This window comes from Erythrolamprus reginae, chromosome 2, assembly GCF_031021105.1.
Source record: "Erythrolamprus reginae isolate rEryReg1 chromosome 2, rEryReg1.hap1, whole genome shotgun sequence".
Classification (NCBI taxonomy): Eukaryota; Metazoa; Chordata; class Lepidosauria; order Squamata; family Dipsadidae; genus Erythrolamprus; species Erythrolamprus reginae.
In genome coordinates this window covers 202578070-202604168 of record NC_091951.1, presented here as the reverse complement: position 1 = coordinate 202604168, position 26099 = coordinate 202578070, and the positions used below count along the sequence as shown (strand labels likewise).

Below are 26099 nucleotides of genomic sequence, written 5' to 3'. Positions count from 1 at the left end.
TGGCTCTTCTTAACATGCAACTCCAATCTTACTTGAGCATTTATTTTTGTTACATTTTTAACTGCCCTCCAGGCATGCTCTCCAGGCAGCTGCTTAATCATTGGTGGTGATTAAGTGTATAAGTGATTAGGTGTAAAACAAAAAGTCTCCTCCTTCCCCTTCATTATCCTGCTAAGCTCTGCATCTCCTCCAGCAGCGAAATTATTCTATTTTTGAAAAAGACAGACAGAATAGATTTATCTTCAGTTGTGTTTTATTCAAACCCTGTATCCCGCTGAGTGGGTGAGGCGAAACAGGACAGATTCGCCCCCTTTATACCCTCCTCGGTCTGTGCAACTCGAGTTTTAAGCTCCAGAGATACCTCTTGCTTATTATTTAGAAAAACAAGCTGAATTTAAAAAGAAAAGAGAAGCCCCCACAACTTGTGGGATATGCCACTGCTAAGGGACCCTTGGTATCTGAGCCCCCCATCGTGGGTTTCAGGCTGAGGTCTTGGTTACCCACACACACACACACCAAGGGGGTCCTCACATCCAGCTCCTAAGGCTTTTGGTGTCCATCTCTGATCAGGCCACACCCAGAGTTTAAATCTTTGGTATCTGCCTCCATTTTCCCAGGGGTCTTAAGAGCCAGATGAGCAGAGCTTGTTGTAGGCCAAGTTCCCCAAGACAAGCAGCAACATCTCAGACGTGCTGCTCAGGGCCACAATGAAGGGGGCTTGGGAAGCAAAGTCGGCTTGGGCCCTTTGGAAGGAGAGCTGCAGCACGGCCAAGGCCAGCAGGCTATTTTGCACCCCGACCTCAATACTGACCGTCCGACGCTGTGGCCCCGGCAGTCCTAAGCACCAGGCCAGCAGGTAGCCCAGCAACAAGCCGAAGATGGGCACAGTAACACCGGCCAGGATGATGGGGGGCCGCACGCTGGTTAGGATGAATGCTCCCATATGGTAAGCCATGAAGAGGCCTCCGACGATGAGGGTGAAGCTGAAAGGTTTGATGAGGAGGAGGAGGAGGCGGGAGACGCGGGGCAGCTTACACTTGACCAGCATTCCTGTAGAGATGGGCACCGCGATGAAGAGGAGAGTGACCAAGATCTTCAGGAAGGGCACGTGCAGAGTCTCGTGGGCCCCCAGCAGCCACCCGTAGAAGCTGGAAGAGAGGGGCATGAGCCCCGTGGCTGCTATGGTGGACAGGAGAGTCATGGAGATGGCCACGGTGACATCTCCACCCAGTAGAAAGCTGTAGAGGTAGCCACCGCCACCGCCGGGGGAGGAGCAAGAAATCACCAGCCCCAAGGCCAGTGCCTTTGGCAAAGAGAAGGCCAAGGACATGAGGTAGCCATAAAGGGGCATGACGACAAATTGGCCTAGGATGCCCAGCATGATCGGGTGAGGCTGGTGAACCAGGCTCCGGAGAGCGTCCACCTCCACCTTGCAGCCAAATGCACATTTATTGAGGAAGATAAGAGGCAGGAGGGCAAAGAGGATGGGGTTCTCCGAGAAGTGGCCCAGGCTCATTCTTATGCTCGGCTCCAGATCGGAAGTGTCAACCCGAATCCGGAAGTCCATGCGTTCCTCAATGAGGCGGTTCTGTTCCAACAGCCTCAGTTGCAGTGGGGCCAGACCAGCCAAGCCAGACTGGAAAGTGACGGTGAAGCTCCCTCCCCAGGAGGCAGTGACATTCTCTATGGCCACCACCGTAGGCTCCAGCGAAGATGCACTCAGCCAGGCACCGGATCCCGGATAGTGGCAAGTGACCAACAAAACACCCTGGCTGTGCTCGGGGAAATTGAATTCCAAAACAGTTCCGTCCCCAACGTTCAGGTAAGGGGCACCGACTGTTGCTCCCCGGGTCCAGCCAGTTACAAAAATTTTGAGGAAGAAGAGGAAGAGAATGCGTGTCCCAGACATGGTGCCAAAGGCTGACGAAGGCGTGCCGGGGGGTTCATTCCACTAGAGCTCTCCTTGCTCCAACGTCATGGCCGTTGTGTTCCTTCGGAGGGGATCATGTTCTTAGCTTCAGCTCCACAGGCTCTGATGATGACCTTCCACCTAACCAGAGAAGGGGGATGAGAAGTGAGGATGACGAGAGACACAATTCAATTCAATTCAATGTATTAGATTTGTATGCTGCCCCTCTCCGAAGACTTGGGGCGGCTCACAACAACAATAAAAACAATATTCTAGTGAAAACAAATCTAATTAAAAAGCAAATAAAAACCCTATCATATTTAAAAAGCAAACAACACATACATATCCAAACATAAATATAAAAAAAGCTTGGGGGAAAGGTGTCTCAACTCCCCAATGCCTGGCGGTATAGATGGGTCTTGAGTAATTTACAATAATTTTCCAATGAAGTCAAGGCAGAGGGCTAGCGATCACAGAGGTACGGAAGTACAGTAAAGGCTTAAATCACTTTATCCAGACACAACATTTTGGGGCTGCAGCTGGGGCTGGCATTATACAAACTGCATTTCTCACCTCGTAGTGTTTTATTAGTTTATCAAAAGATAAAATACGGAAGTGCAAAGAAAAATGAAAGCAAGGGAGGAAAAGGGGAAGAGAAAAAAAGCATAGGGGCGAGGGGAAAACAAAAAGACTTCTAACCTCCTTTTGGGGCAGTAAAATAAAGTAGTTACATAAAACCTCAACTTTTTACTTTTATGTGATAACATAGACTAGCCATTTCTAAAACAAACCTATCAAATCAGCAAAAAAAAAACCAAATCAAAGTTTGACAAATTGCATTTCTGTTAGAAAGTCGCTGTCCCGATGCTTACAATTCCCAACCTTTTCCAAAGTTATGTTGCCTTAAGACGCAACAAAAGTATTTCCAACTTTGCAGGGCCAAGTAGTGGAAATATCTCTGAGCTATGGGCAGAAATCCCCAACAGAAGGCCTTGGCATGTCTTAAAGCCCTGAAATTGGAAAGAACCAATCCAATAGCTAGAATCACGGTCTCTGCAATTACAAAGATGAGAAAATTACGCCAACTGATCCAAATCTCTGCCAGGTTAAAGCTCCACTAAGTGCATTAGCATAAAATTCCGTTGTGAGGATTATGGTGGGAGTGGAAGCTATTACATGTTCTACAGTTACAGTATACGAGTCTCAGTCTGCAAATAACAGGACTACAAAATGTTATTCTGTCAAAACCTTATTTTGCCTGAGGCGAGAAAAATCCTTGGCACAGCCTTCCCTCTGTGCTCTCCCAAATACCTTGAGCAGATGTCAGGGTAATTTCAAAGCCACCATTGCTTTTCCTGGAAGGTGTAAGGTACATCTTCTCTCTTTTGGATTGTTTCAGGGAAATGAAGTTTGTTGGCAACCCCTTTCTCCATTCTAAATCTTTTTTTGGGGGGGTAAAAGTTTTTTTATCCCCACCCCACTTCATATTCATCCAACTATCAATGCATATAATAACAATAATAATTAATAATAATTTATTGGATTTGTATGCCGCCCCTCTCCATGGACAAATAATACAATATAACAAATCTAATATTAAAAACATCTAAAACCCCACATTAAAACCATACAACACAATCATTCCATGTATTAACTATATATACCTGGGGGTATCTTAGTTCCCCCATGCTTGGTGACATAAGTGGGTCTTTAGCAACTTACAAAAAGCAAGGGGGGTGAGGGGGGTTCTAATCTCTGGGGTGAGTTGATTCCAAAGGGCTGGGGCCGCCATAGAGAAGGCTCTCCCCCTGGGGCCTGTCAGCCAATATTGTTTAGCCCAGTGTTTCCCAACCTTGGCAACTTGAAGACATTTGGACTTCAACTCCCAGAAGTCCCCAGCCAGCAGATGCTGGCTGGGGAATTCTGGGAGTTGAAGTCCAAATATCTTCAAGTTGCCAAGGTTGGGAAACACTGGTTTAGTGGATGGGACCCGGAGGAGGCCAACTTTGTGGGACCTAATCGGTCACTGGGATCCATGCAGCAGAAGACAATTCCGAAGGTACTGTATATACCTTACAGACGTCTCAAAGACATACATAATTACAGTTTCTTAACTAGATCTTATGTCTTTCTTTCTTCAAGCATGTGAAGATATAACAATATTTATGTACATGATACCAGTTCTGAATCCTTTCAACCTGACCGCCCTGAATGTTAGTAAACCCTTCCCTCTTTTTTTACAGCTTTGCCCAGGCAAAACAAGACTTCCAGATTTCCCCGCAACCCTCTCTCCCAAATAAAAATCCTTCCTAGCGGGAAGGGAAAGAAAACACCATGCGAGCAAGTCTTGACAACTCCAAAGCCGGAGTCCCTCCCGCGTCAGCAAAAGGGGAGGGGGAGAGAAATCGGAGACCCGTGAACCGGCGGATTCAGGGCAGGTAAGCCCCACTCCTCATATTCCGTCGTCCCCCCCAACTCAATCCAGCTGAGTCATTTCTGTCTTAAAGCTGCTACTAAACACCTGTTGGGAAAGAAGCTGATGCCCCCCCCTCAAATAAACCCTGATCCATTAGTAAGGTACGCAGGGGATCATCAGATCGTCCTCTTTCTTCTTATACTGTATACCCTTCTCACATACAAGCCAAAGACTGCGCACCTCCTTTCACTGGGGGGGGGGGGGGGAGATATTTCTCAATCTCGCCCCCCTCAAAAAAACACACACACCGCCTACGCAATTCTCCCTAGGAAAGCAGCTTCCGCAAAGCGGATCGTATCCGTTACAGCCCAGCTTTATTGTTTAGAACCCCCTCCCCCATTTCTGTCCTAAGTAGGTTTAACACACACACACACACACGGATTAACGGCCCCCGGAGATCAGAATAGCTCCGCGATCTAACCTTTGCCGGGCTCGGTTCCCAAGCGCTCGCTCGCTCGCCGGCACCAGCCGCAACTCAACCCGCTCGATTTGTTTGCTTTTCGTCCGCTCCTTCTTTTCCATGCCCGGCCCCGCCCACCGGGTGGTGCGCCACAGTCCTAACCACGCCCACACAAGAATGCGAATTCATGGTAGGAGCCGCCTCTCCTCCCCTCCCCGTGACTCTAGGGCATCCTGGGAATTGTAGTTTTTTTAATCAAGGAGGAAAAAGAAACCACAACCCCAAATTCAGTTTTAGCGGGAAGAATGTTTAGTCGCTTGCCTTGTAATAAATGGGGTTACAATATAAACATATAGATAGAGAGAGGGGGGGGGATATATATATCCCAAAACCGCATTTCATATCTCTTGAGCAGGAAGCGTTATTGTCAGTATGTGAAAAACCATGAGGGAATAATAGCGATCTGATTGGAGAGAGCAGACAGCCGCTTCTTCCCGAAATAGAAATTAATGGTAATGTCCCCCTTTTTTTTTTTTTTTGCTCCAGGAAGCATTAAATAAAGTTGTTACTTGATTGGCTAGATCAGAAATGTACCCGATCACCCGATTGGAAGAAACAGGAACACTCTTTTATATCCCCGAAAGGATTAGGCGATGATGGAGAAGAAGAAAAATTACAGCGATCATCCCCGCAATTTTATTGGAGCATTGAGGGTCTTTTATCCTCAGATTGACTGACCTGAGTACTGTACTATTGCTATTTTGCTGTGCTAGGATTAGGAATTCATTCATACCCATTAAATAAATGGATTGGGGAGGTGGGGGAGTTGAAGTGGGATTAGAACTGGCGAAAGAATAGTCGGGGAATACAACATTGTGGGGGAGTGGCAAAAAAACCCAACAGAAAATTGGGAAATGAGAGGAAGATTTCAAATGGTTGGACAATGGTAAAGTGCCCCTTAGAAAAAAATTAAGGATTAACGAACTAAGAAAAGAAAAGAAACCTAAACCATAAAAGATAAAAATCTGAGAAAGGAGTTAAAAGAGTTTCGGGGAATTGTTAGAAGCAATAACTCAGGAAGGGTAGGGGGAATGACATCAATGAACATACAGTATACAGTACTGATTCTAACAAAGTAAATAATGTGATATATATACAGTATATGTATTATATGTGTATGTATGTATGTATATGTATATATAGTCATATATATACACTGCTCAAAAAAATAAAGGGAACACTATTAACAACACAATATAACTCCAACTTCTGTGAAATCAAACTGTCCACTTAGGACATTGATTGGCAATCAATTTCACATGCTGTTGTGCACATTCAACTTTGTACAGAACAAAGTATTGAATGAGAATATTTCATTCATTCAGATCTAGGATGTGTTATTTGAGTGTTCCCTTTATTTTTTTTTAGCAGTATGTAAGTGTGTATATACAATGTTTTTGCTGAATTTGAAAATTAAGGGAGACTAGGATAGATCTATTTATAGATAGATCTTTATACTGTATATAATGTCAAAAAACCTCTAGCGCACCGCTAAAAGTTGAAGTCATATCAGCATTCCAGTCCTTATCAAATTGTTACACGGTAGTTACTGAAACCCAACCCTTTCCACCAAAGGGAATGCAACAACCCCTTTGGTTGACGCATGCTCTTCAGATGTCAGCAGGGTTCCCTGCAGTGTCTTGACCTAGCCAGCTTTCTCATGCCCTGAATAATTTATTTTCACGAGGAAAGGATAGCAGATGATGATGGAATGGATTATTTTGACAAGCATTCAAATAAGATTGGCCCTGGTTCAAAGATGGAGAAGTTTCTGGGGGAAGGGTAGCCTGTGGTCTTTGGATGCCATGTCAAAGGCAATACTCTGGGGGGGGGGGGGAGATAGGGCTTATTTTTTTTCTTTAAATCCAGCCATGAATAAAACCTTTCTGACTTAAATTGAAAATAAACAATTGCAAAAGTTTAAGCAATGTAACATGATATTTTGGTATTAAATTTCAAGAGCAATCAAGGAAAGAGCAGTTTCTACAAAAGAGATCAGGCACACTTTACTCACTCCTGTGTTAAGTAACAAAAAATATAAGAAATAAATTTTCTGGTAATTCAAAATATGTTTAGTTTACTTATCTTTTCAAAGCCCAGCTCCATCACTACCATGGTCATCAAAATATTGCAATAAATTGCATATATTTGATGGAAGAGTCTATCAGTGAAAGGCAGGCAAAAAAGCATTGTGAAATCCTAAGACCTCTTCCCTATTTAATTTAGACTGGCACTTCTCCATTTCCACCCTTTCTTTAATAAGCAATTTGATTTAATCTCCAGATAGCTACTAATAAAACGTATTAACAAGTTGCAAGCTCCACAATTTAATAGTGTTATACTATATGCTATGCTATACATGCCAACAGTACATAATTCATGTTTTTGATAGCCTGCTTAGATTGGCTATATACTGTATTTTGAAGGGGAGGAGAAAGCAATATAAAATCAGTATCTAAGGCCCAGACAAATTTCCTGCCTGAAATCATCCTTCATTAGATTTTAATTTGTCCTGGAAGATACCAGCTGGCAGTGACAATATGTTTGGAAGATACTACAAAACAGCAGTTGATCAGTGTATTTGGACTTCAAATCCTCTTCTCAGCTATGCTTATTTGATATTTTCAGAAACTGCAGTTTTTGTACATCTGGATGGCATTGGGTCAAGAAAGGCTAGATTACTTTGACACGTTGTGTCTATGATTGAGTGTGTGTGTAGAGGGTAATCCTTGCTATCTACTCCTTGCCACTGACAAGCCCTCTCTATTAGCCTTGGGGTTCTCTTAAGTATTCCTTACTGCAAGGATGGTGAATCGGTTTGATCAGCCTAGCAAAGACTGATGGACCCCATTGGGAGAGGAACTTGGGGCTTTTCCTAATGCATGGTTTGGTTTGGGCCCTAGTGACCAAGTGGAATTAAGGCAGTGGCCTTGGATTAAGCTGTTGCTACCCATTGATTCCAGAGAGCTTTATGGTTTTCTGGGGAACTCCAGGAGATGAAGTAACAAGAAGACCCTACTTCCATTGTTGGAAGAATAAATATGATTGAGCACGGGTAAGAAGAACCTTTCTTCAGGATTACCTTATGGCAAGAAGAGCAGCAAAACATGACCATTTTTCTGTCACCTACCTTTGTTTAAAATACAGTGGTGCCTCTACTAACGAACTTAACTCATTCTGTGACCAGGTTCTTAAGTAGAAACGTTTGTAAGAAGAAGCAATTTTCCCCATAGGAATCAATGTAAAAGCAAATAATGTGTGCGACTGGGGAAACCACAGGGAGGGTGGAGGCCCTGTTTCCTCCCAGGAGGTTTCCTAGAGAGGCCCCATGGAGGCTTCTCCCTGCCTTTTCCAGCCCTGTTTCCTCCCAGGAGATTCCTAGAGAAGCCCCACAGAGGCTTCTCCCTGCCTTTTCCAGCCCTGATTCCTCCCAGGAGATTCCTAGAGAAGCCCCATGGAGGCTTCTCCCTGCATTTTCCAGCCCTGATTCCTCCCAGGAGATTCCTAGAGAAGCCCCATGGAGGCTTCTCCCTGCCTTTTCCAGCCCTGTTTCCTCCCAGGAGGTTTCCTAGAGAGGCCCCATGGAGGCTTCTCCCTGCCTTTTCCAGCCCTGTTTCCTCCCAGGAGATTCCTAGAGAAGCCCCACAGAGGCTTCTCCCTGCCTTTTCCGATTACAATTTCGGAGGCTCAGGTTTGTAAGTGGAAAATGGTTCTTGAGAAGAGGCAAAAAATCTTGAATACCTAGTTTTTATCTAGAAAAGTTCGTAAGTAGAGGCTTTTGTAGGTGGAGGTACCACTGTAATCCAGTCTCTTCCAGAGAAGGAGAGGGCTGCAGAAACAGAAGTACCGTGAAGACTAAGCACCTGACAGATAAAATTGCTTTGATCTACTCTGTTAGATTCAGTTTATTCAGAAATTGACTAGATACAGTCTAGTGTGTTTCCTTCTGAAAAGAACTGAGAGAGAAGACAAAACTTTCACTTCTGTGACCACGACTGTATGTTAGATCCTTGATTAAGGCCTTCATAGGAGAAAAACAGCTGGATCCATCTGATAATGGTGTGTTTGTTGGAGAGCATGGTTCCTCTGGCACTGAAAGATTAAGTGGTCTTTCCCTTCTTCAAGAAGCATCCCTAGATTCAATAGAACTCTGCAATTTTTGCTTGTTCTCCAATATTTTAAGAAAATCTATTGAGAAGATATTTGATTTACAAAGAGCCTTGGAGAAATCAGATTACAGTATGTGGATCTCTTTCAGTATGGTTTCAGATTGAGGCCTGGTGCTGAAATAGCCTGGATCATCCTTGTAGATTATCTTTTGACAGGATTTGGGTGGGCTACTGCATCCATCTTAAACCTACCTGATTTCCCACCAACTTTTAATACCATTAATCAATCCTTCTCCATTGAATTTGAAGTAGGAGATATATGGTGTTTCGACAGTTCTCGTCCTTCTTCCAGAATCCGTTCAAGTCAGTGTTGATGGAGGGGAATAGATCTGAGACCTCTGCTTTTATTTTATTTTATCCTATTTAATATCTACAATACATGAAGCTGCTAGATGAGCCCATCCATCAAGAGGTCAGCTATCAATAGCCTGATGACACCTAGTTATAAATCTATACCCTAGACCAGAGGTCTTCAAATCTGGCAACTTTAAGACTTGTGGACTTTAACTTGCAGAATTCTCCAGCCAGCTATGCTGGCTGGAGAATTCTATGAGCTGAAGTCCACAAGTCTTAAAGTTGCCATGTTTGGGGACACCCACCCTAGGCCAAACCAGATGCTGCTGTCAAATTATCTGGAGGCTGTGAGAAAAACAGACCAGCTTAACAAAAGCAAGAATGGGGAGGTGGCAGTGCCTTCAAGACAGTCTTAATTCCTGGCAACTGCCCAGACTAATACCTCCAATTTTCTTTGCAATTTTTCAGAAGTGGATTGTCATTGACTTCTTCCTACAACAAACTATTGAGAGAGAGAGACTTGGCCCAAAACCACGCAGCTGGTCTCATGACCAACTGCAGGACTAGAAATCAGTCTTGAGTTTGTTGTCCAGTGCTATAACTACCAGACCAACTTGGCTCAGCTGTGGGTTTGGGGAATTCCCCAATACTGGAAGTTCTCTAGTATTGGTTCTGAATAGGATTGCACTCCCATAGAACATAACACTGGTGCCCAATTCTCAACACTTGCTGGAAGAGTAGATGGTAGGCAAGAGTAGTTGTGGGCGCACCATAATGAGCCCTGGTAGCATCACTACCTAGCAAGCTGTACTGGTTCCCTATAGGTTTTTGAGAGTAATTCAAGATGCCAGTTGTATAATACTTTAATTATACATTCCTTCTTAACCTGGAGCTTGGTTATTTGTGGCACTACTTATCTTCAATTAGCTTTGCTTATTCCATTATATCCAGCAGAGTAGCATGCTTTGAGTTCTAGAAGACAGGTGTGCCTTCTCACTTGCAGTGCCTGCTTTATAATACAAGACTCCCTCTGAAGGTCTGATGGCCCAAATTTACTGGCTTTCTGAAAGATGCCTGGCCATGTAATTCAAATCAATCAGACCCACGGGGTGGAAGGTGGGATTAGTGAAGAATGGTGATAATAAAATGTAAAATAAAACGCAGATGCTTTTGTAACTTTCAGTTGATATCGTATAGTAATTGCCTTCTCTCTTGCCTTCCAAGTATTGTAATCTGGCTGCTTCAATGCTCATATGATTCCCCCCCCCCACCCCCACAATGTAATGAGAGGAGGTAAAAGAGAGGCAGAAGTAAAACATCTAAAAACGGAGCATCAAAGCTCACATGCAAGATACATCGTAGAGGAGAAAGCTCTGCCAATAGATAGATCAACTGACAATGGACAAAAGTCTACCAGCCAGAATGTTGGCAGTGGTAGTAAATAAAGCTGCAATAGAAAATTCAACAAGTACATAATCACATTATTTTCCATTATAGATCCCATGGGATGAACCAGGTGGTTTTTTGGGGGCGAGTGGGGAGGGGCGGGCAGCAATCATTCCAAACAACAAGCCTCAGTTGTTTTACACAGTATTTATTGAAGAAGCTGTTCAGCAACAACGATTGGGCAAAATGGAAACTTTCAGCTTGGATTCCCTCCACTACACTCTATTTAAAAAAAAAAAAAAGTGAACATGGGCAAAAGGATGAAAGAAAGACTCAGTCCTCACCCGGTCCCCTCCCAAACTGAAGCACCAACACTACACTACAGGAAGCAGTAACTGGTCATTTCTCAAGTTTAGCAAACTTAGGGGGGTGCCTTTGGAACAGCAGTGGTGTTAAAATAGATCAACTCTGATTCAGAGTGGTTCCTTTGGCAGAACCTCATGAATACGGGACTCTTCCTTTTGCCTCCATGCTTTTCATCTGAGCAGTGCTGGGATTCTATACATGCAAAGAACGCATGTATGATTGAGATGTGCACGGATCCAAGAAAGGTGCAAATATGTAAAGAAGGCATGATAGAAGCATGTTGTGGAGGTAAAGAAAGGAAGGGACCTTCCCATTTTTCATGGTATCTCCCCCAGCCCAAGAGTTCTTCCTCCTGCTTTAAATGATCACCAATAAAACCCCAATTCTCAGTAAAGGAAACCAATTGGCTCTGCAAATGTATTAGCAGGGAACAGGGTAAGGAGGATTAGCCCCTTCACCTGGGAAAAACGTAAGGCACTAGAGAAGGGAAGTGAGAACTAATCCGGCAATAAGGAGGTTTTTGTTACACGTTCTCTCTTTCCAAAGTCCAGGACAAGAAAACCTTTCTGAAAAGGGCAACTGGTTGGCCTTATTAAAGTACTCCCAAACAGGCCATTGTGGAGAAGGGGGAAAAAGGCAGCTGCCACAATAAGGGTAGACAACAATAAGTGGAAGACTGAAGACTTTTTCTCCCCTCCCCATATGAAAATTCACTTGAAATGTCGAAGATATGGACTCTCACAGGACATCGCTGGTTCGCTGCGGAATGCAGCCCTCCATCTCAAGGGCTTCAGGCCAACCCTCGTACTTGTTGGAGCTTCTGCTGTTTTTCACATGCTGCAAAAAGAGCAAAGGTTAAGGTCTGTACGGGGACTGACTCACCTCTTTTTTCAGAGATTATTTCAGTTGATTCTGGAGACCTTCCAAGGTCCTGAACCAAATACCTGCTCAAAGGGACTCTTGTCTTGCACTCCTTTGGCTCCAACAAAGACCCAGCTGTCTCGAAAGGCCAGTTCCCGAACAAATTTGCTGCCCAATTCTGTGAAGATTTTACGGGCCTCTTCGTTCATTCTGGAGTGAAGCAGAGAAGATGATTCAGGGGAAACCTCTCTATGGTTCATTTCTTTTACTCCCTCTGATTTCCTCTTCCTTCTTGTATTTTTAGGTGGATTAAAGCAGCTTCCTTTTCACCTTCTACGTATTCACTCCCACTAACCCTCTTATTTAAATCAAAGGCAATGGCTTAAAAAAAAGATTTGGAATATGGGGATTCTCAATCACCCAAGTCATGTTTGTCCCAAAGGTGCTTTTTCATCCAAGAAACTTCTTTAGCTCTTCAAAAGAAAAACTAAAAATTCCAGTTGCCATTCATTTATTCATTTATTTGATTTGTATGCCGCCCCTCTCCGTAGATTTTTTGGGGGGGGACCACCTTTGGGACAAGATATGGAATAGTTTCTCCAGCATCTATATCTATATATATAATAACTGGAGATATTCTCAGTGTTCCAATTTGGGTGATTGACAGAAGTACATGTTTCTCTTTCAAGGAGCAATGTGATGCTTCAATGGAAAAAGCTGCTCCAATTTAGTGTTCTGGACAATTCTTAAAAGCACAAAACTGTTCTTGGTCAGATCTGACAACCCAATTTTTGCTCTTAAATTGGCGTGTTAGACATCCGATCTTTGGGCTGCATCAGTACCCCTTTCATGGCTCAGGAGAGCCGGTGGGGGGAGATTTTAAATGCCTTTTATATTAAGGGTTGACATATAAACTTGTAAAACTGTTAATTTCACATGACTTTGTTGTGACTGCTTGTGTACAAGAGACAGCTGATATGTTGACCAAAAGGTTCATTTAAACAAGAAAAAGGAAATCCTTATTGTGTTATTAAAACTATTCAACTTGCATGTAAAGGATGTGGCTGAAGCCAACTTAGAAAGCTTTAATGGATGCTTAGGTTCTCCATAGCTATTAGCTACACTAGACATATGTTACTTTCCCATTACATAACTTCCAAGTATTGGTTTCTCAAAATCCTGAGGATGCTGTAATGTATATAAGAATGTTTCTTAATGTTTTATGTCAGTACAGATTGTCAGTACACAGAGGGGCGGCATACAAATCCAATAAATAATAATAATAATCATATGAATCAGTGTATTTTTGAGTGAACATCATTTAACACTCACTTGGTGGCAGGATCATCATAAGAGGCAACAAATACCAATGTTCCTTCATGCAATGACCGGATGAATTTTAGCAGATCGTTCACATCTGGAGATGAGAAGAGTTAAAGAAGGTAAGGTGGTTTAGCTCAGCCTTCCTTATATACTGTATCTACAGCATCCTTTCATTTTTTTTCCAGAGAACTGCCTCAGCTTCTCTCCAGACCAGTGGCCCCCAACCTTTTGGACACCAGAGACTGGTTCCATGGAAAGAGATTTTTCCGTGGACCGGAGGGTTTTGTATGCTGTCTGCATCCTGCGGATGGGGCTTTGCTTCTTTGTGTGGCCCAGTTTCTGGCATACTATGGCTCAGTGCCAGTCTATGGATTGGGGGTTGGCTAACCCTGTTCCAGATCACTCTATATTGTATCTGTTAATACCAAATACTTTCCATTACCACACTCACCTCCTGCCCACATATCAAAAGACTTGGCATCAATCAAGTCTCCATTCACACCTGAAAACAAAGCAGAGCAGGGTTAGTGGCCCCATTTACGTTATTCTCCAGCCTGTTGGCACATCCTCCCTATCTTCCTTTTATCATATGGTTGACATCTACTCGTAAACTCCTTAAAACCCATCTCTGTCGTCAAGTGTGGGGGAACTGAGACATCTCCCCCTGCCTATGTAGTTTTTGTGCATGATATGACTGTATGTATGTTTTTATATACTGGGATTCCTTGCTTTTTAGACTTTTTAAATGTACTACCGTGTTTCCCCGATAGTAAGACCCCCCCGATTGTAAGACATATGGGGGGTTTCAGGGGGGTTGGCTAATATAAGCCATACCCCGAAAGTAAGACATATGTCTTACTTTCGGGGAAACACGGAAGTATTCAAAAGAAAAAGGAAAAAAAAGAAGAGTGTTTTTAGGCTCCTATCTCCCGATCTAAATTGCTTTTGAGCAGACCGGATTCGCGAGTCCCGGTGCATCCGCTCAGGTGGGGAAAAAATAAATAAATGTTAAGGCGCGGAAGGTAATCCGATCGGTTTGAGAGCCGGCTTCTCCTTCGCGCGCCCTGAATTCGCTTCGCCTCGCCTCCCTCAGCCACCTGCGCTCTGCATATGCCTCCGAGATGCAGACCCCCTTCGGGCACGCCGGGTTTCCCAGAGGCTGACAGCCCAGCCTCTCGTTAACCCGGCTGCCGACGGGAGGGCAGCCAGTTGCGAGCACAGTGGAGGGAGGCGGAGGGAGGGGAGAGGGAGCCCGCCTCCTCCTTCCCCGAGGTTGGACGGCGGTAGAGGTTCTGCAGGCGGCAGCGACGGGATCATTTCGGGTCTGGGCGGGCTGCTCTGTTGCTTTTTTCCCAGCCGCTACTGGAAGGGCCCGGGCAATGCCCCCAGCCGCAGGCGCAGAAGGCTTAGCGGGGACCAGCGCCGTCCTTCGCTTTGCCAAGCCGGGGAAGAGGCGGTGGCAGCGAGGCGAAGGACGGCGCTCCCCTCCGCTCGGCTCGCTTCGGACCAGCGCCGTCCTTCGCCTTGCCGCGGCGCCACCGCCTCTTCCCCGGCTTGGCAAAGCGAAGGACGGTGCTGGTCCCCGCTAAGCCTTCTGCGCCTGACTCGGCGAGGCGAGAGGGAAGAAGGAGAAGCGCAAGTGGATGCGGAGCGCCCGGGAGGCATTTATCCGCCCGGGAGGCATTTATCCGTCCTTCGCTTTGACGGCGCTGGTCCGCCTGCTCGGCTCGCTTCGGACCAGCGCCGTCAAAGCGAAGGACGGATAAATGCCTCCCGGGCGGATAAATGCCTCCCGGGCGCTCCGCATCCACTTGCGCTTCTCCTTCTTCCCTCTCGCCTCGCCGAGTCAGGCGCAGAAGGCTTAGCGGGGCTCCCTGGGCAAAGGCCAGGGCGCGGTGGCGGGCAAGGCGCATAAAAAAAACCCGGGCAAGAAGAGCCCTCCGGGAACAGCTACCTTCACCCTGTCAGTGGAGGCGGGAAACGGCGGGGGGGGGGTCTGAAAGGACACGCGCGCCGCGACGTTCGCACGTGGCTCCATGCCTTCCCGGCACCCGTAGTCCCCTTCACTTCCTTTGCATCGCGTCCCCCCCACCCCCCCAATCGTCCGGCCCGTAAAGCGGTACGGGGCTGGGGGTGGGTGGACGCCAAAGCCCGAAGACGAGCCGGCCCCGGTGCCCAGGACAATATAAGACATACCCCCAAAGTAAGACACAGTGGGGCTTTTGGGGGTAAAAAGATAGTAAGACACTGCCTTACTATCGGGGAAACACGGTATTGTCATTTTAGATTCTAACTATTAGATTTGTCATTATATGTTGTTTTTATCACTGTTGTGAGCTGCCCCGAGTCTACGGAGAGGGGCGGTATACAAATCTAATCAATAATAATAATAAAATAATAGTGCATTTCATTTCCATCTTGAGATATTTTTTAAGTGTGCCATTTGGTTAGTTCCGCTTTTTAGAATTTAAGTTTTGTATCTCTTTCCTTCCTCAATATTCCAACATCCCCCCTCCCCCATGACATTGTGCCCCCAAATGACGGCCTTAGCCAAACAAATAAATTGTTGGGAACCAAATCAATGCAGCAAATGGCCAGATATCTAAAGAAGAGGAAAGAAAAATCATGTACTGTATTTTAGCATTGAGAGACTCTAGTGGACTGGTTAGATATGATAATAAGCAGCTAGAGAAGATAATGGGGAAATATTATGAAGATTTGTATAAAGAGGAGCAGGTGAAGATAGGAGTCCTCAATGTTGGGAAAATAGTACCGGTAAGTGAAGAAGATAAACAAATATTGAATGCAGAAATTACACAAGATGAAATTGCTAGAGTAATTAAAGGGTTAAAACAAGCCAAAGCACCGGGCCCAGATGGGTTTACAGGGGAATTTTACAAAACTTATATGAATGTATTGCTGCCACATTTGGGGAAACTGTTCAATAATATATTGTTAAACCGTGATATCCCGCAGACATGGAAGCTTTCAGAAATTGTTACTATTCTGAAGATGGGTCGATATTTAAGAGAGCCTGGGTCCTACCATCCTATCAGTTTGGCAAATCAAATTTATAAAATATTTATGAAAATATTGGCAAATAGATTAGAAAATATTTTACCAAAAATAATTGAAGAGGATCAAAATGGATTCGTGAAGGGAAGGAAAATAAGCGAACCAATTAGAAATGTAAGGAAATTGGGAATTCTGAAATTAGATGTGTATAAAGCCTTTGATAAAGTTAACCGTAGCTATTTATATAAATTATGTAAGGAACTAAATATGGGGGGGAAATTTTGTGAAATTAGAAATGAGATTTATAAAGAGAATGAAGCGTATATAAGAGTGAATGGACAAAGAACGCAGAGAATTAAAATATTAAACGGCACCAAGCAGGGATGTCCTTTATCTCCAAAATTATTTGTAATAGCAATAGAGATCTTAGCTAATAAGATAAGACAAGATAACACCTGGGCAGGATATAGAATAGGGGAATTAGAAATGAAAATAAATTTATTTGCAGATGATGCAATTATATTGACCCAGACCCTGATGGAGATGATTAAAGGTATAACAAACATTTTACAAGAGTTTAAACAGGAATCGGGACTGTCGGTTAATATGGAAAAATCAGGTCCGAGAGAGCAGATAGAAATTAGGAAAGAATGAGGGTTGAAATTAGGACTAAAAAAAAAATCAAATATTTGAGAATTTGGTTATTGAGAAACCCACCGAAAACTGAGATGAATTATAGGTTAATATGGAGGAAAATGTTGAAACAGATGAGAAGCTGGAAAGAGAAAAAGTTAAGGAGAATCTCTAAAATAAGAGCTTTAAAAATGATGATAGTTCCCAAAATGATGTACCTATTTCAGGTGCTGTCAGGGGGGCTATCAACACTTAAGTTTAAAGAGTGGGACAAAAAACTTAATTACTGGATTGAAGAAGATAAGAGAACAAGAATAAGGAAAAAGTGGTCAATTGCGAATGAAAAAGAGGGGGGATGGAGAGTTCCTTGTTTGGAGCTGTATAGGGAAGCTTTTCAAATGGAAAGGTTAATGGAGTTGCAACGATGTGAAAACAAATGGGTGAAACTGGAAGAACAGATAAACGGGATGAAGAATAGAGAATTAATTTTTATTATGTGGAATAGGAGTGACTTAGGTAAATTAATAGGTCCCATGAAAGGGACTATGGAAATTTGGAAAAAATGGCAGGGGAAAATAGGATTATATAAATCTAAACTGTCATCGCTTTATGTAATAAATAGAGACAATGAAACAAATTTGAATAGGGTTATAACAGAGTTGAAGGGAAGAGGGATAACCAAGATAGAACAGTTATATGAGAAGGATGGCAGGCCAAGTAGAAATCATATAGAATGGTGGTTAGGTAAGGAAAGATGGCTACAAATAAATGCAATATGTAAATATCTTAATGAAAGGGAGAATAAAGAAGCAGTATTGAGGGAGGAGACAGGGTTAGAGAAAATAATAAGAGAAAAAAGTGAGGATATAAAGGCGCAAACAATCAATATATATAAGTTGTTAGTGCAATCAGATGGGGATACGATTCAAGGATTGACTAAATGGTGGCAAAATGAGATACAAGTAGAGGTACAAGAGATGGAAAATATAGTAGAAAATATAAGGAAAACTAAGAATACAAGAATTAGGGAAATCAGAAGGAAAATATTACATAAGTGGTATTATACTCCCATTCAACTCGCACACTTTCAGCAGAAGGTATAGGGTAATTGTTGGCACGGCTGTCAAGATAAAGGAGTGTTTATGCATATGATTTGGGAATGCCCCATAGTGCAGGAATTGTGGCAAAAAGTGCAAGAGGATATAAATAGATTGTTAAATATACAATGGATAATCACAAAGGAAATGACAGTATTAGTTAAAAGCAATGTGATGGGAGAATTTAGAGAAATAAAACAAGCAGCAATAGCAAGCGCTCAGGCGGTAATTGTTTTGGGTTGGAAGGATGCGACAAAATGGACAATGTAAAATTGGTATAGGTACATGGTGGACCATATTCAATTTGAAATGATGGATAAAAGGATAAATTTGGATAATGAAACTGAATTGAAACAACTGATGGGACGGTGGGACAAAGTAAGAAGATATATGACGAGTAGAATCCGAGACCAAGCTACAAGAAATAAATTGGAATCACTCTATAATATGTAATTAGATATTTTGCTCTTGGCTTATAGTGGTTTATATAAAAACACTCCCGATATGGTGGTGGGATATATGTGTGTGTCGGGGTGGTGGGCAATTTTTTTCACTATGCAATGTTTTATGTTGTGTGTATATTAACTTTGTTAAAAAATCAATTAAAAAAAATATGTTTTTTAAAAAAAGGGAACCAAATCACGGTGCCTAATATTATGGATTATGAGTCCAACACTAGATATATTGGAGAATAGAGGTGAGCATCTTTTGAAGCAATAGCTTCAGAGCCCCCATGACTCAAGCCCCTTTAGTGGCTGTCTGGCATTATAAAATCATACAACTTTAGCATAAAGCATAAGTCCATCTTACCATTCACCAGGGCAACATTCAGACCTCTGCCTACATTATCCTTCATGCTGCTCATTAGCCTGAAACAAACAAAAGGCCAAATCAGATCCATCAAAAGGAGACTATCCAAGGGTCTAGTGTAGTCAGTCCCATGGACTTGCAGAAATGTATCCAACTGTCAAGACTTTGCCTGACTTACATTTTATCTTCAAGGCAGATCTTGGGCCCAATAACATTGGCTGCACCGCTTGTCATCCGGAAGGCAAACGAATGATCTGGGCAGGGCTGAGGAAGGCCACATTTATATTTCTTTGGCCTTTGTTCTGAAAAGATAGCAAGGGTGAGATGTTCAAGTCCCTGGTCAGAAGTATACTGAAGTGGAAAACTATCTTGCATCTACTTCCAGATTAGTATGGACTAGCAATTATTCTCATTACGCTTACAGCAAAAACCATAACGTTTCCCCTTCTAACTGTGGTGACTTAGCATAAGCACCAGCATGCTACACTCAACCTTCAGTGTCCCAAGGATTTGAAAGGCAGTTTTCAAACCAGCTAAAAAAGACCTGGTGCCAGGGCAGTTAGAGAATTTTAAGGGCCTACTCAGGAGAGGGGAATCTACACCACCACCCAGCCAAAATCATTTTACAAATCAGAAAAAATGCACACAAAGCCTCCTATATTCAAGAATTAAAAGAAATAGGAAAGACATCTTTGCTACCTGAGCAAGGGGCCACGGGGGCAGAAGGTAATGTAGGGAAGACCATCATCTTAGAACTACTACATGGAAGTCCATTATGCTGTCCTATATCCCCAACTCCTTTTCAACTCCTCTGAACTCACTGTGATGACTACTGCGGCTGCCTGCAAAATTCTTTGCCGAGACCACTCTGATCTTGTTCAAATCTGACAATGATGGATAAAGAGTCAGGATTCCAGGGATAGCAAAGAGAGACACAAAGCCAGGACAGACAAGACAGACAAGTGGCATGGGATCTTGGCTTCCCACTGGTCTTTGCAATGTCTTACGCCAGCCTTCCTCTACCTGTCTTCCCTCTCAGAATTCTTTAGCTTTTTTTTTTTTTTGTCATGTTAACTGAGAATTCTGGGAACCGGACCATCACATATATGAGTAGCAAATAGAAACATGCTTTATATGTCATCTCTTTATCTTGCACTCTGGCTATAAAAATTCCCTTCTCACCGAGTTAAGAAGAAAGGTGTCATTTCCCCCTATCCTATATCTGATACCTGTAATCATATTACATATTCTGCAGTGACACTGCAGCAAAAAGGGAGCTAAGAATTAATGCAAGTCTGGTTTCCCCAAGAAAGCACGTACAGTTACCACACAAGCTTCCCTTGTGTCCAGCCCTACACTATATAATTTCTGTCTGCATTTTTAGTCATTTATTCTTCCTTGTATGGGCCAAATCATATACCCCTCAACTAGTGAGAGTGTCTGGGCAAAAGGACTTGTTGACTACCAGAACTCCCTCATTTCTTTAACTGTGTGTTAACTGTGAACAATTGTTAATCATTCTTATTGTTTCTCTTAACCATGGCAACCAGCATAGTGAAAACACTACTGATAATTCTTGACTTATAACTGGTTGTTTAATGACTGTTGAGTTATGATTAATTGTTTTAAAAAACTACTTATATGACTCGTTCTTTAAGCTACCACCGTCACTTCATCACCCCTTATGGTCATGATTGCATTTTGGGTACAGTACTTGGAATCCTATTCACAGTTACAACTGGTTGCCAAGCACCCCAACAGTCACGAGATCCCCATTTGCAATCTTCTCTGCCAGCTTTTCCAAAAAGTCAATGGAGAAGCCGGCAAAGAATATTGGAATTGCTGCCACTTTCGTGCACTGGGAGAGGAGGAGTTCCTGCGGAGGACCGGAAATGGTCCCCCACCCCCTTTTATTCCCAACGAAGTCACTGGATTTCTCTCGCATACAGGGGGGAGCTCTTTTACTTTATCCACTTAATGACGCATTTGGTTGATTAACAGGACAGCCAGGATTGTGATCATTCAGCAAAGTGATCACATGGACATTCATCCACAATTCCAGGATCTATTCCTTCGTAAGTCAAAGATACTTGTAACAGATTGTCTTGACATTTATTTCAGCTGTGCTAAATGGTACATTTTGGTTTAGTCAGACACAATTCAAGAACTGTTTGAAAGCTGTAATGGTTTAATTGTCCAGGAAGTCTTATATGTATGAAGACTCCCACTACCAGCAATAACTAAGGAAATACCCAACATAGAAGGGCCCCTGGTTAGAGAAGTCTGCTCTACATATGTATTGCTTGCAAACTGTTACTCCAACTAACTAGGAACAAAAGGAGGGGGCACCAGGATGGGGGGTGGGATGGTAGGAATGGTGCAGAAATGTAGCCAATCATCTTACCTGTAGCGGGAGTATTCTCTGGACCTGCAAGGAAGCAAAGAAACAGTAGCATCAGCAATATATTCAATGTGGAGTTATGACTCTGTGCTAAAAGGTTTAGTCTGATATAGACAGATGCAATTTATGATTAAAATTGCAATTTATGTTTGAAAACTGTAATTAATGCCCTACCCAGGGTGTCTAGGGAGAAAGCATTTTAAAATTCCCTGATATTTCCCTGACATTTCCCCGTAACTTGCAATCTAGTTAAGAAGTGGTTGTAGATGACATCATATCAAACGGCTGAGCCATGGAGAAATATCGGTAGCTAAGGAAGCAAGTTGTTGCCACAGTTGTGCTCATTTTTGCTGGACTCTGTCAGGCAGCGTGATCCATTTTTTTAAAAAACCATGATTTTCCACTGACTTTTAATACAGTTTGGTTCCCCCCCCCCCCCCCGATTTAATCTGTTTTTTTCATGAATTCCCTGATAATTTCCTGACATTTCTCAAACCAATGATTTCCCTGACTTCCCTGTTTTCCAAGTTGGCAGGACCCCCTGCCTACCTCATCTGTTCAATACTGGCAGGAGCCAATATTGAAGATTCCTTCATCTTTCAATACTTCAGCACAGAATGAGCCAAAAGGTTACTTTTAAAGATTTGTTTCCGATTAAGCTTGAAAAGGACATTCAAAACAGCAAGCTAAGAAAGACTTGCCTCTTCTGACCTGACAGGCTTAAAGCATCAGGTGTCATTAGGTTTGTTACAGCGCTCCAAGGTTCCACATTCTGAATCATTATTCAATCTCAATTACTTTACGCTGCCTCTTTATTTAATATTGAGCCTGGTTTATGAAATTGTTGCAAGAACAAATGCAATAAGCCCTTGAGCAAAATAAATACATGCATCACATAAAACAGGTGAAATGGGAGTAATTAAAATGCACTAGAATAAAAAGTAGAAGCGGGTATTCAGAAGTAATTTGGAGGGTTAGTCATCAAAGAAAAATTAAAAGTTTAGGATAAGTAACATAATAAATTGTGCTCAGTAAATTACCAAACATCTCTGCTGGGGTCTCTGAATTCTCTCGGCTTTGATCCACATTTTTGTCCTAATTTCAGCTAAAACTGGTGCACAGATTATAGCTGCACCTTAACCCAGCTTTAGTTTCACTTACTTGCAGGTCCAAGGCTGGCCGAGGACATTGTATAAAATAAAAAGAGGCCCAAACTGCCAATGAATTTTGTCTACAATTCAATAGACAATTGTCATGACAAGTGTATGGATTTCTTCAGTGACTTTACAATCCAATGAAGGTGACCAGTCTTCTTTTCTATCTGTCCCTGATACTTGGAGTTATACTTTCATATACAAAGATTTCATTTAGATTTCACATCTAATGGCTGTGCAGGGATATTTCCCAAATTAGGCAACTTCTATATATGTAGTCATCAAAATTCTCAAATTTTTCAGCAATGACCATGCAGCTGGGAAATTCTGGAAGCTGAAATCCAGACATCTGGAAGGCACTTAGGTCAGAAAAAGCCTATCTAAAAATTCTTTTAGTCTTCTAAATATTTTTATGCCCTACTGAACATTCGGCTGAAGATAATGAAGACCAAGAGTAAGGAATCCTTGTTCTTACTGTTGAGGAGGAACTGCTGCAGGCGAGAGAAACCGCTTTGGGTCCCCAACAAGATGCTGACAAGGATCCAGGTCAGCCCTGCTGTCAGGACAATCACAACAACACGAAGAGGACCTAAAACAATTAAGAAAAATGGAGTCAGGTCAAAGCAAAGCCAAAAAATGAAACCCTGAAGAAAGTCTGAATCCAACTGCTACACTACATTCATCCAGTAGTGGTTACAATTTTCCCCAATATATCCCAAAAGCTTAAATACTCTAAAGGGCTACTGGATGTCAGTGGCTAAAAACTATTATTTTCCTGTCTGAAGGGCTGCCTTTTGCTGCCACTTTTTTCTCCCATCCAGAGCTCACCTGCTAGTCTCATGGCCCCTTGAGAGTGTCCAGAACCAGTGGAAATCCAATGCTATTAGGCTCCTGAGGTAGCAGAATGGGTGAGGGAGTCTGAGGTAGGTTAGTCACATGTACCCTTCAAACTACAGAGATCAGAAATGGCAGTCAGAATCAACCCAAGGAAGATAAAACTCCTGCATGACCCCCAGTACTTAGGACAAACGCCCATGAGTTCTACACTAATAAGCACACACATAAAAATATAACCATCATAACATACAGACAAAATAAATCAAACAAAACCATATTGTAAGATTTTCATGATTTTAGGCTGCTGGCCACTTCATATAACACCAAACCATTAAAAATTGAACTACAACTAAATTAATTTTGAATACTTTGTTTTAAAAAGTGTCATCATCAAACCTGCAATTGCTTTGCCATCTTATGGATAAATCGAGGCAGCTCCCTCAAGGCAATATAGCAGAGGCCTTGTGAATTTTCTTACCCCAGAACATTTGTAGCTATACTTTACATTAAACATAGTGTAATATTGTAACTGCTGGATACTTTTCAGAGGTTTGTGGAAAACGGTAGTCCAATCTAATGACATGAAACTTAATAGCTAATTGTGGAAGCAGAACTCTATGTAAAAAAAAAAACATTCCTGAGCAGGGCAAGGCAAATTTCCTTTTTTTCCTTCTTGCCTGTCTGTAGGCAAAAACAATTTTATTTGCCTAAAGTAAGGGTCGATTTCCAGAACTGCAAGGCTCAGATTTTAACCAAGACCTCCACAAAATGCTGTAGAGTTAGCTGGCAGGGGAGGGATACTATTAAACTTCACCCTCTGTGTCAAGTTTGACTTGACGCACTGTGAACTCTGCAGCCCTCTTTTTTTCCAGCCTTTAGACTTAGAAAACTCTTTCTCCCTCCCCATTTTCCTTAACTGTATTCCCTCTCCTCTGACCAAATCTAATTCTCCTTTGAGAGACATTTCAGCAACTTAAGAGTTACTACTTTAAGCCACTTTCCCCCCCCCCAAAAAAGAGCATCTGGCTCCATTCCCTTGGGAGATAAAGTGTTACTGATGTGTTCTCCCCTTGACAGGTATGAATATGGACTTCTATGACAAAGGAGCACCTCAGGTTCTGAAAGCGTTGCTCTCCACAACCCTCGCCTTCTTTTTCTTCTTCTACTTTTCTCTTAAGCCTTATAAGCAGGAAGGCAACTTAAATTTCCCCATCATCTACAGAGGGTGAACCTTGCGTCTTTCTCTCTTCCTTAACATATGGAGGTGTCCAAGAAAGAGAACAATCCTGGGGAATTAAATTCTGTTCAACTAACCGGGGAGTGGGGGTAGGGGGGTAGGCAAAGTTGGCTCTTCTGACTCCCAGAATTCCAGAGGCAACCATGTTAGCTCAGGATTTCTGGGAGTTGAAGTCCCCATGTCACAGAAGCGCCAATTTTGCCTGCCCCCGATACAAACCGGAGCAAATTGGCCTCACGCTTCCCGTTCACCCCCACGCCCCCACCCCACATAAATAAAACGAAACAACCTAATAAGCTTGGCTGGAACAGGCGGGACAAAACAGAAAGGCAAACCACTGCCATATTGTTGCCAAGCGAACCGCACGAACGCGTCGTCATAGTTGAGCACCCTCCGGAGAGAGAGAGGCGAGCGAGAGGCTTCTGGCCTCTCAGTCGCTGGCAGGGAAGCCCCAAAGACCCTGCAACCGGTCGACGTTTCCCGCCCCCAGCCCAGTCCTCCGGGCCCTCGCGCAGGGCCTCCCTTCTTTCTTACGCCCCCCACCCACCCATCCCTCCCCAGTTGCTACCTGAGCCCTCCCCCCGCGGCCCACGTACTCATCTCCCAAACACCCCCGTCGCCTCATGATTCCCTCCGGCAGCGTCCGGTTGCCTATGCAAGCCGCACGGATCTTCGGCTCCTTCCAAGGCAAGAAACGAGATTTTCCGGCTGGCGAAGTAATAGCAGCAGCAGCAGTTCGCAGCTCCTCCTCCTCTTCTGTCGGCGACTCCGCCCAGCCTCCCGGGTAGAACTGCTTACGGTCGCCTCCGCTCGGACCAAGTTCGCCTTCGGCCGTCCCAAGCCTTCGTCCCCCCCACCTCCAGGCCGGGGGCACGGAGCCCTTCCACCCGCTCCGCCGCCGGCCATCGCCCGCTGTCTCGTCCGCTATTCCAAAGCGTTTCCCACGGCTTACTGGCCTCATTCCTTTATTGCGCTACACACGCACACGCGTTCCCGAGGAATGCACCCTTCGCGGCTTAACTGGCGTGAAGAGCACTGCTAGGGTTTCATCTAAAACAGAGTTCAAACTTGTCAACTTTAAGACTTGTGGACTTCAACTCCCAGAATTCAAACTTGTCAACTTTAAGACTTGTGGACTTCAACTCCCAGCATTCAAACTTGTCAACTTTAAGACTTGTGGACTTCAACTCCCAGCATTCTGGGAGTTGAAGTCCACAAGTCTTAAAGTTGACAAGTTTGAAGATCCCTGAAGACAACACCACCACCCCCAGCGTTTCGGAGAAATCCTGGAAAAGCCGCAGCCCACTTTGCAATTGCGGGTAAAGGTTACATCGGGCATCCGGAGCGCTTCCGCGCATTCTTTGGGAATTTCCTGGAAACCAAATGACGTCCTGGAAAGGGGAGGGGAAAGGCGACCAGATAAAAAGCTACACCGAGAGAGCAACGTGCTTGAGGCATACTGCTCAAAACAAATAAAGGGAACACTTAAACAACACAGTGTAACTCCAAGTAAATCAAACTTCTGTGAAATCAAACTGCCCACTTAGGAAGCAACCCTGACAATCAATTTCACATGCTGTTGTGCAAATGGAATAGTTGTGCAAATTATCACTATTATTTATTAGATTTGTATGCCGCCCCTCTCCCAGGACTCAGAGCAGCTCACAACAA

The 26099-nt window shown here is 43.5% G+C and overlaps 2 protein-coding genes across 5 annotated transcripts; both read right to left on the bottom strand.

Annotated features, from left to right (window-relative positions):
* Nucleotides 1–235: 235 nt before the first annotated feature.
* Nucleotides 236–4926, bottom strand: SLC10A3 (solute carrier family 10 member 3). 2 transcript variants are annotated; one of them, XM_070741328.1, is made up of 2 exons: nt 4807–4926; nt 236–2050 (listed from the first exon to the last, which is right to left on the bottom strand). In XM_070741328.1, the coding sequence occupies exon 2, from the start codon at nt 1907–1909 to the stop codon at nt 623–625; it is 1287 nt and encodes a 428-aa protein (XP_070597429.1). In that variant the 5' UTR covers nt 1910–2050; nt 4807–4926; the 3' UTR covers nt 236–622. The 2 variants fall into 2 exon arrangements, with proteins under 2 accessions (XP_070597429.1, XP_070597430.1); XM_070741329.1 differs by lacking the exon at nt 4807–4926 and adding an exon at nt 2782–2805.
* Nucleotides 4927–10886: 5960 nt separating this feature from the next.
* On the bottom strand, nt 10887–25575 carry FAM3A (FAM3 metabolism regulating signaling molecule A). 3 transcript variants are annotated; one of them, XM_070741325.1, is made up of 10 exons: nt 25025–25575; nt 23183–23304; nt 22830–22943; nt 21204–21227; nt 18978–19101; nt 18800–18858; nt 13696–13746; nt 13254–13338; nt 12005–12131; nt 10887–11897 (listed from the first exon to the last, which is right to left on the bottom strand). In XM_070741325.1, the coding sequence occupies exons 2-10, from the start codon at nt 23193–23195 to the stop codon at nt 11799–11801; spliced, it is 696 nt and encodes a 231-aa protein (XP_070597426.1). In that variant the 5' UTR covers nt 23196–23304; nt 25025–25575; the 3' UTR covers nt 10887–11798. The 3 variants fall into 3 exon arrangements, with proteins under 3 accessions (XP_070597426.1, XP_070597427.1, XP_070597428.1); XM_070741326.1 differs by lacking the exon at nt 25025–25575 and adding an exon at nt 24718–25011; XM_070741327.1 differs by lacking the exon at nt 23183–23304 and having other exon boundaries at nt 25025–25283.
* Between the last annotated feature and the right edge of the window lie 524 nt (nt 25576–26099).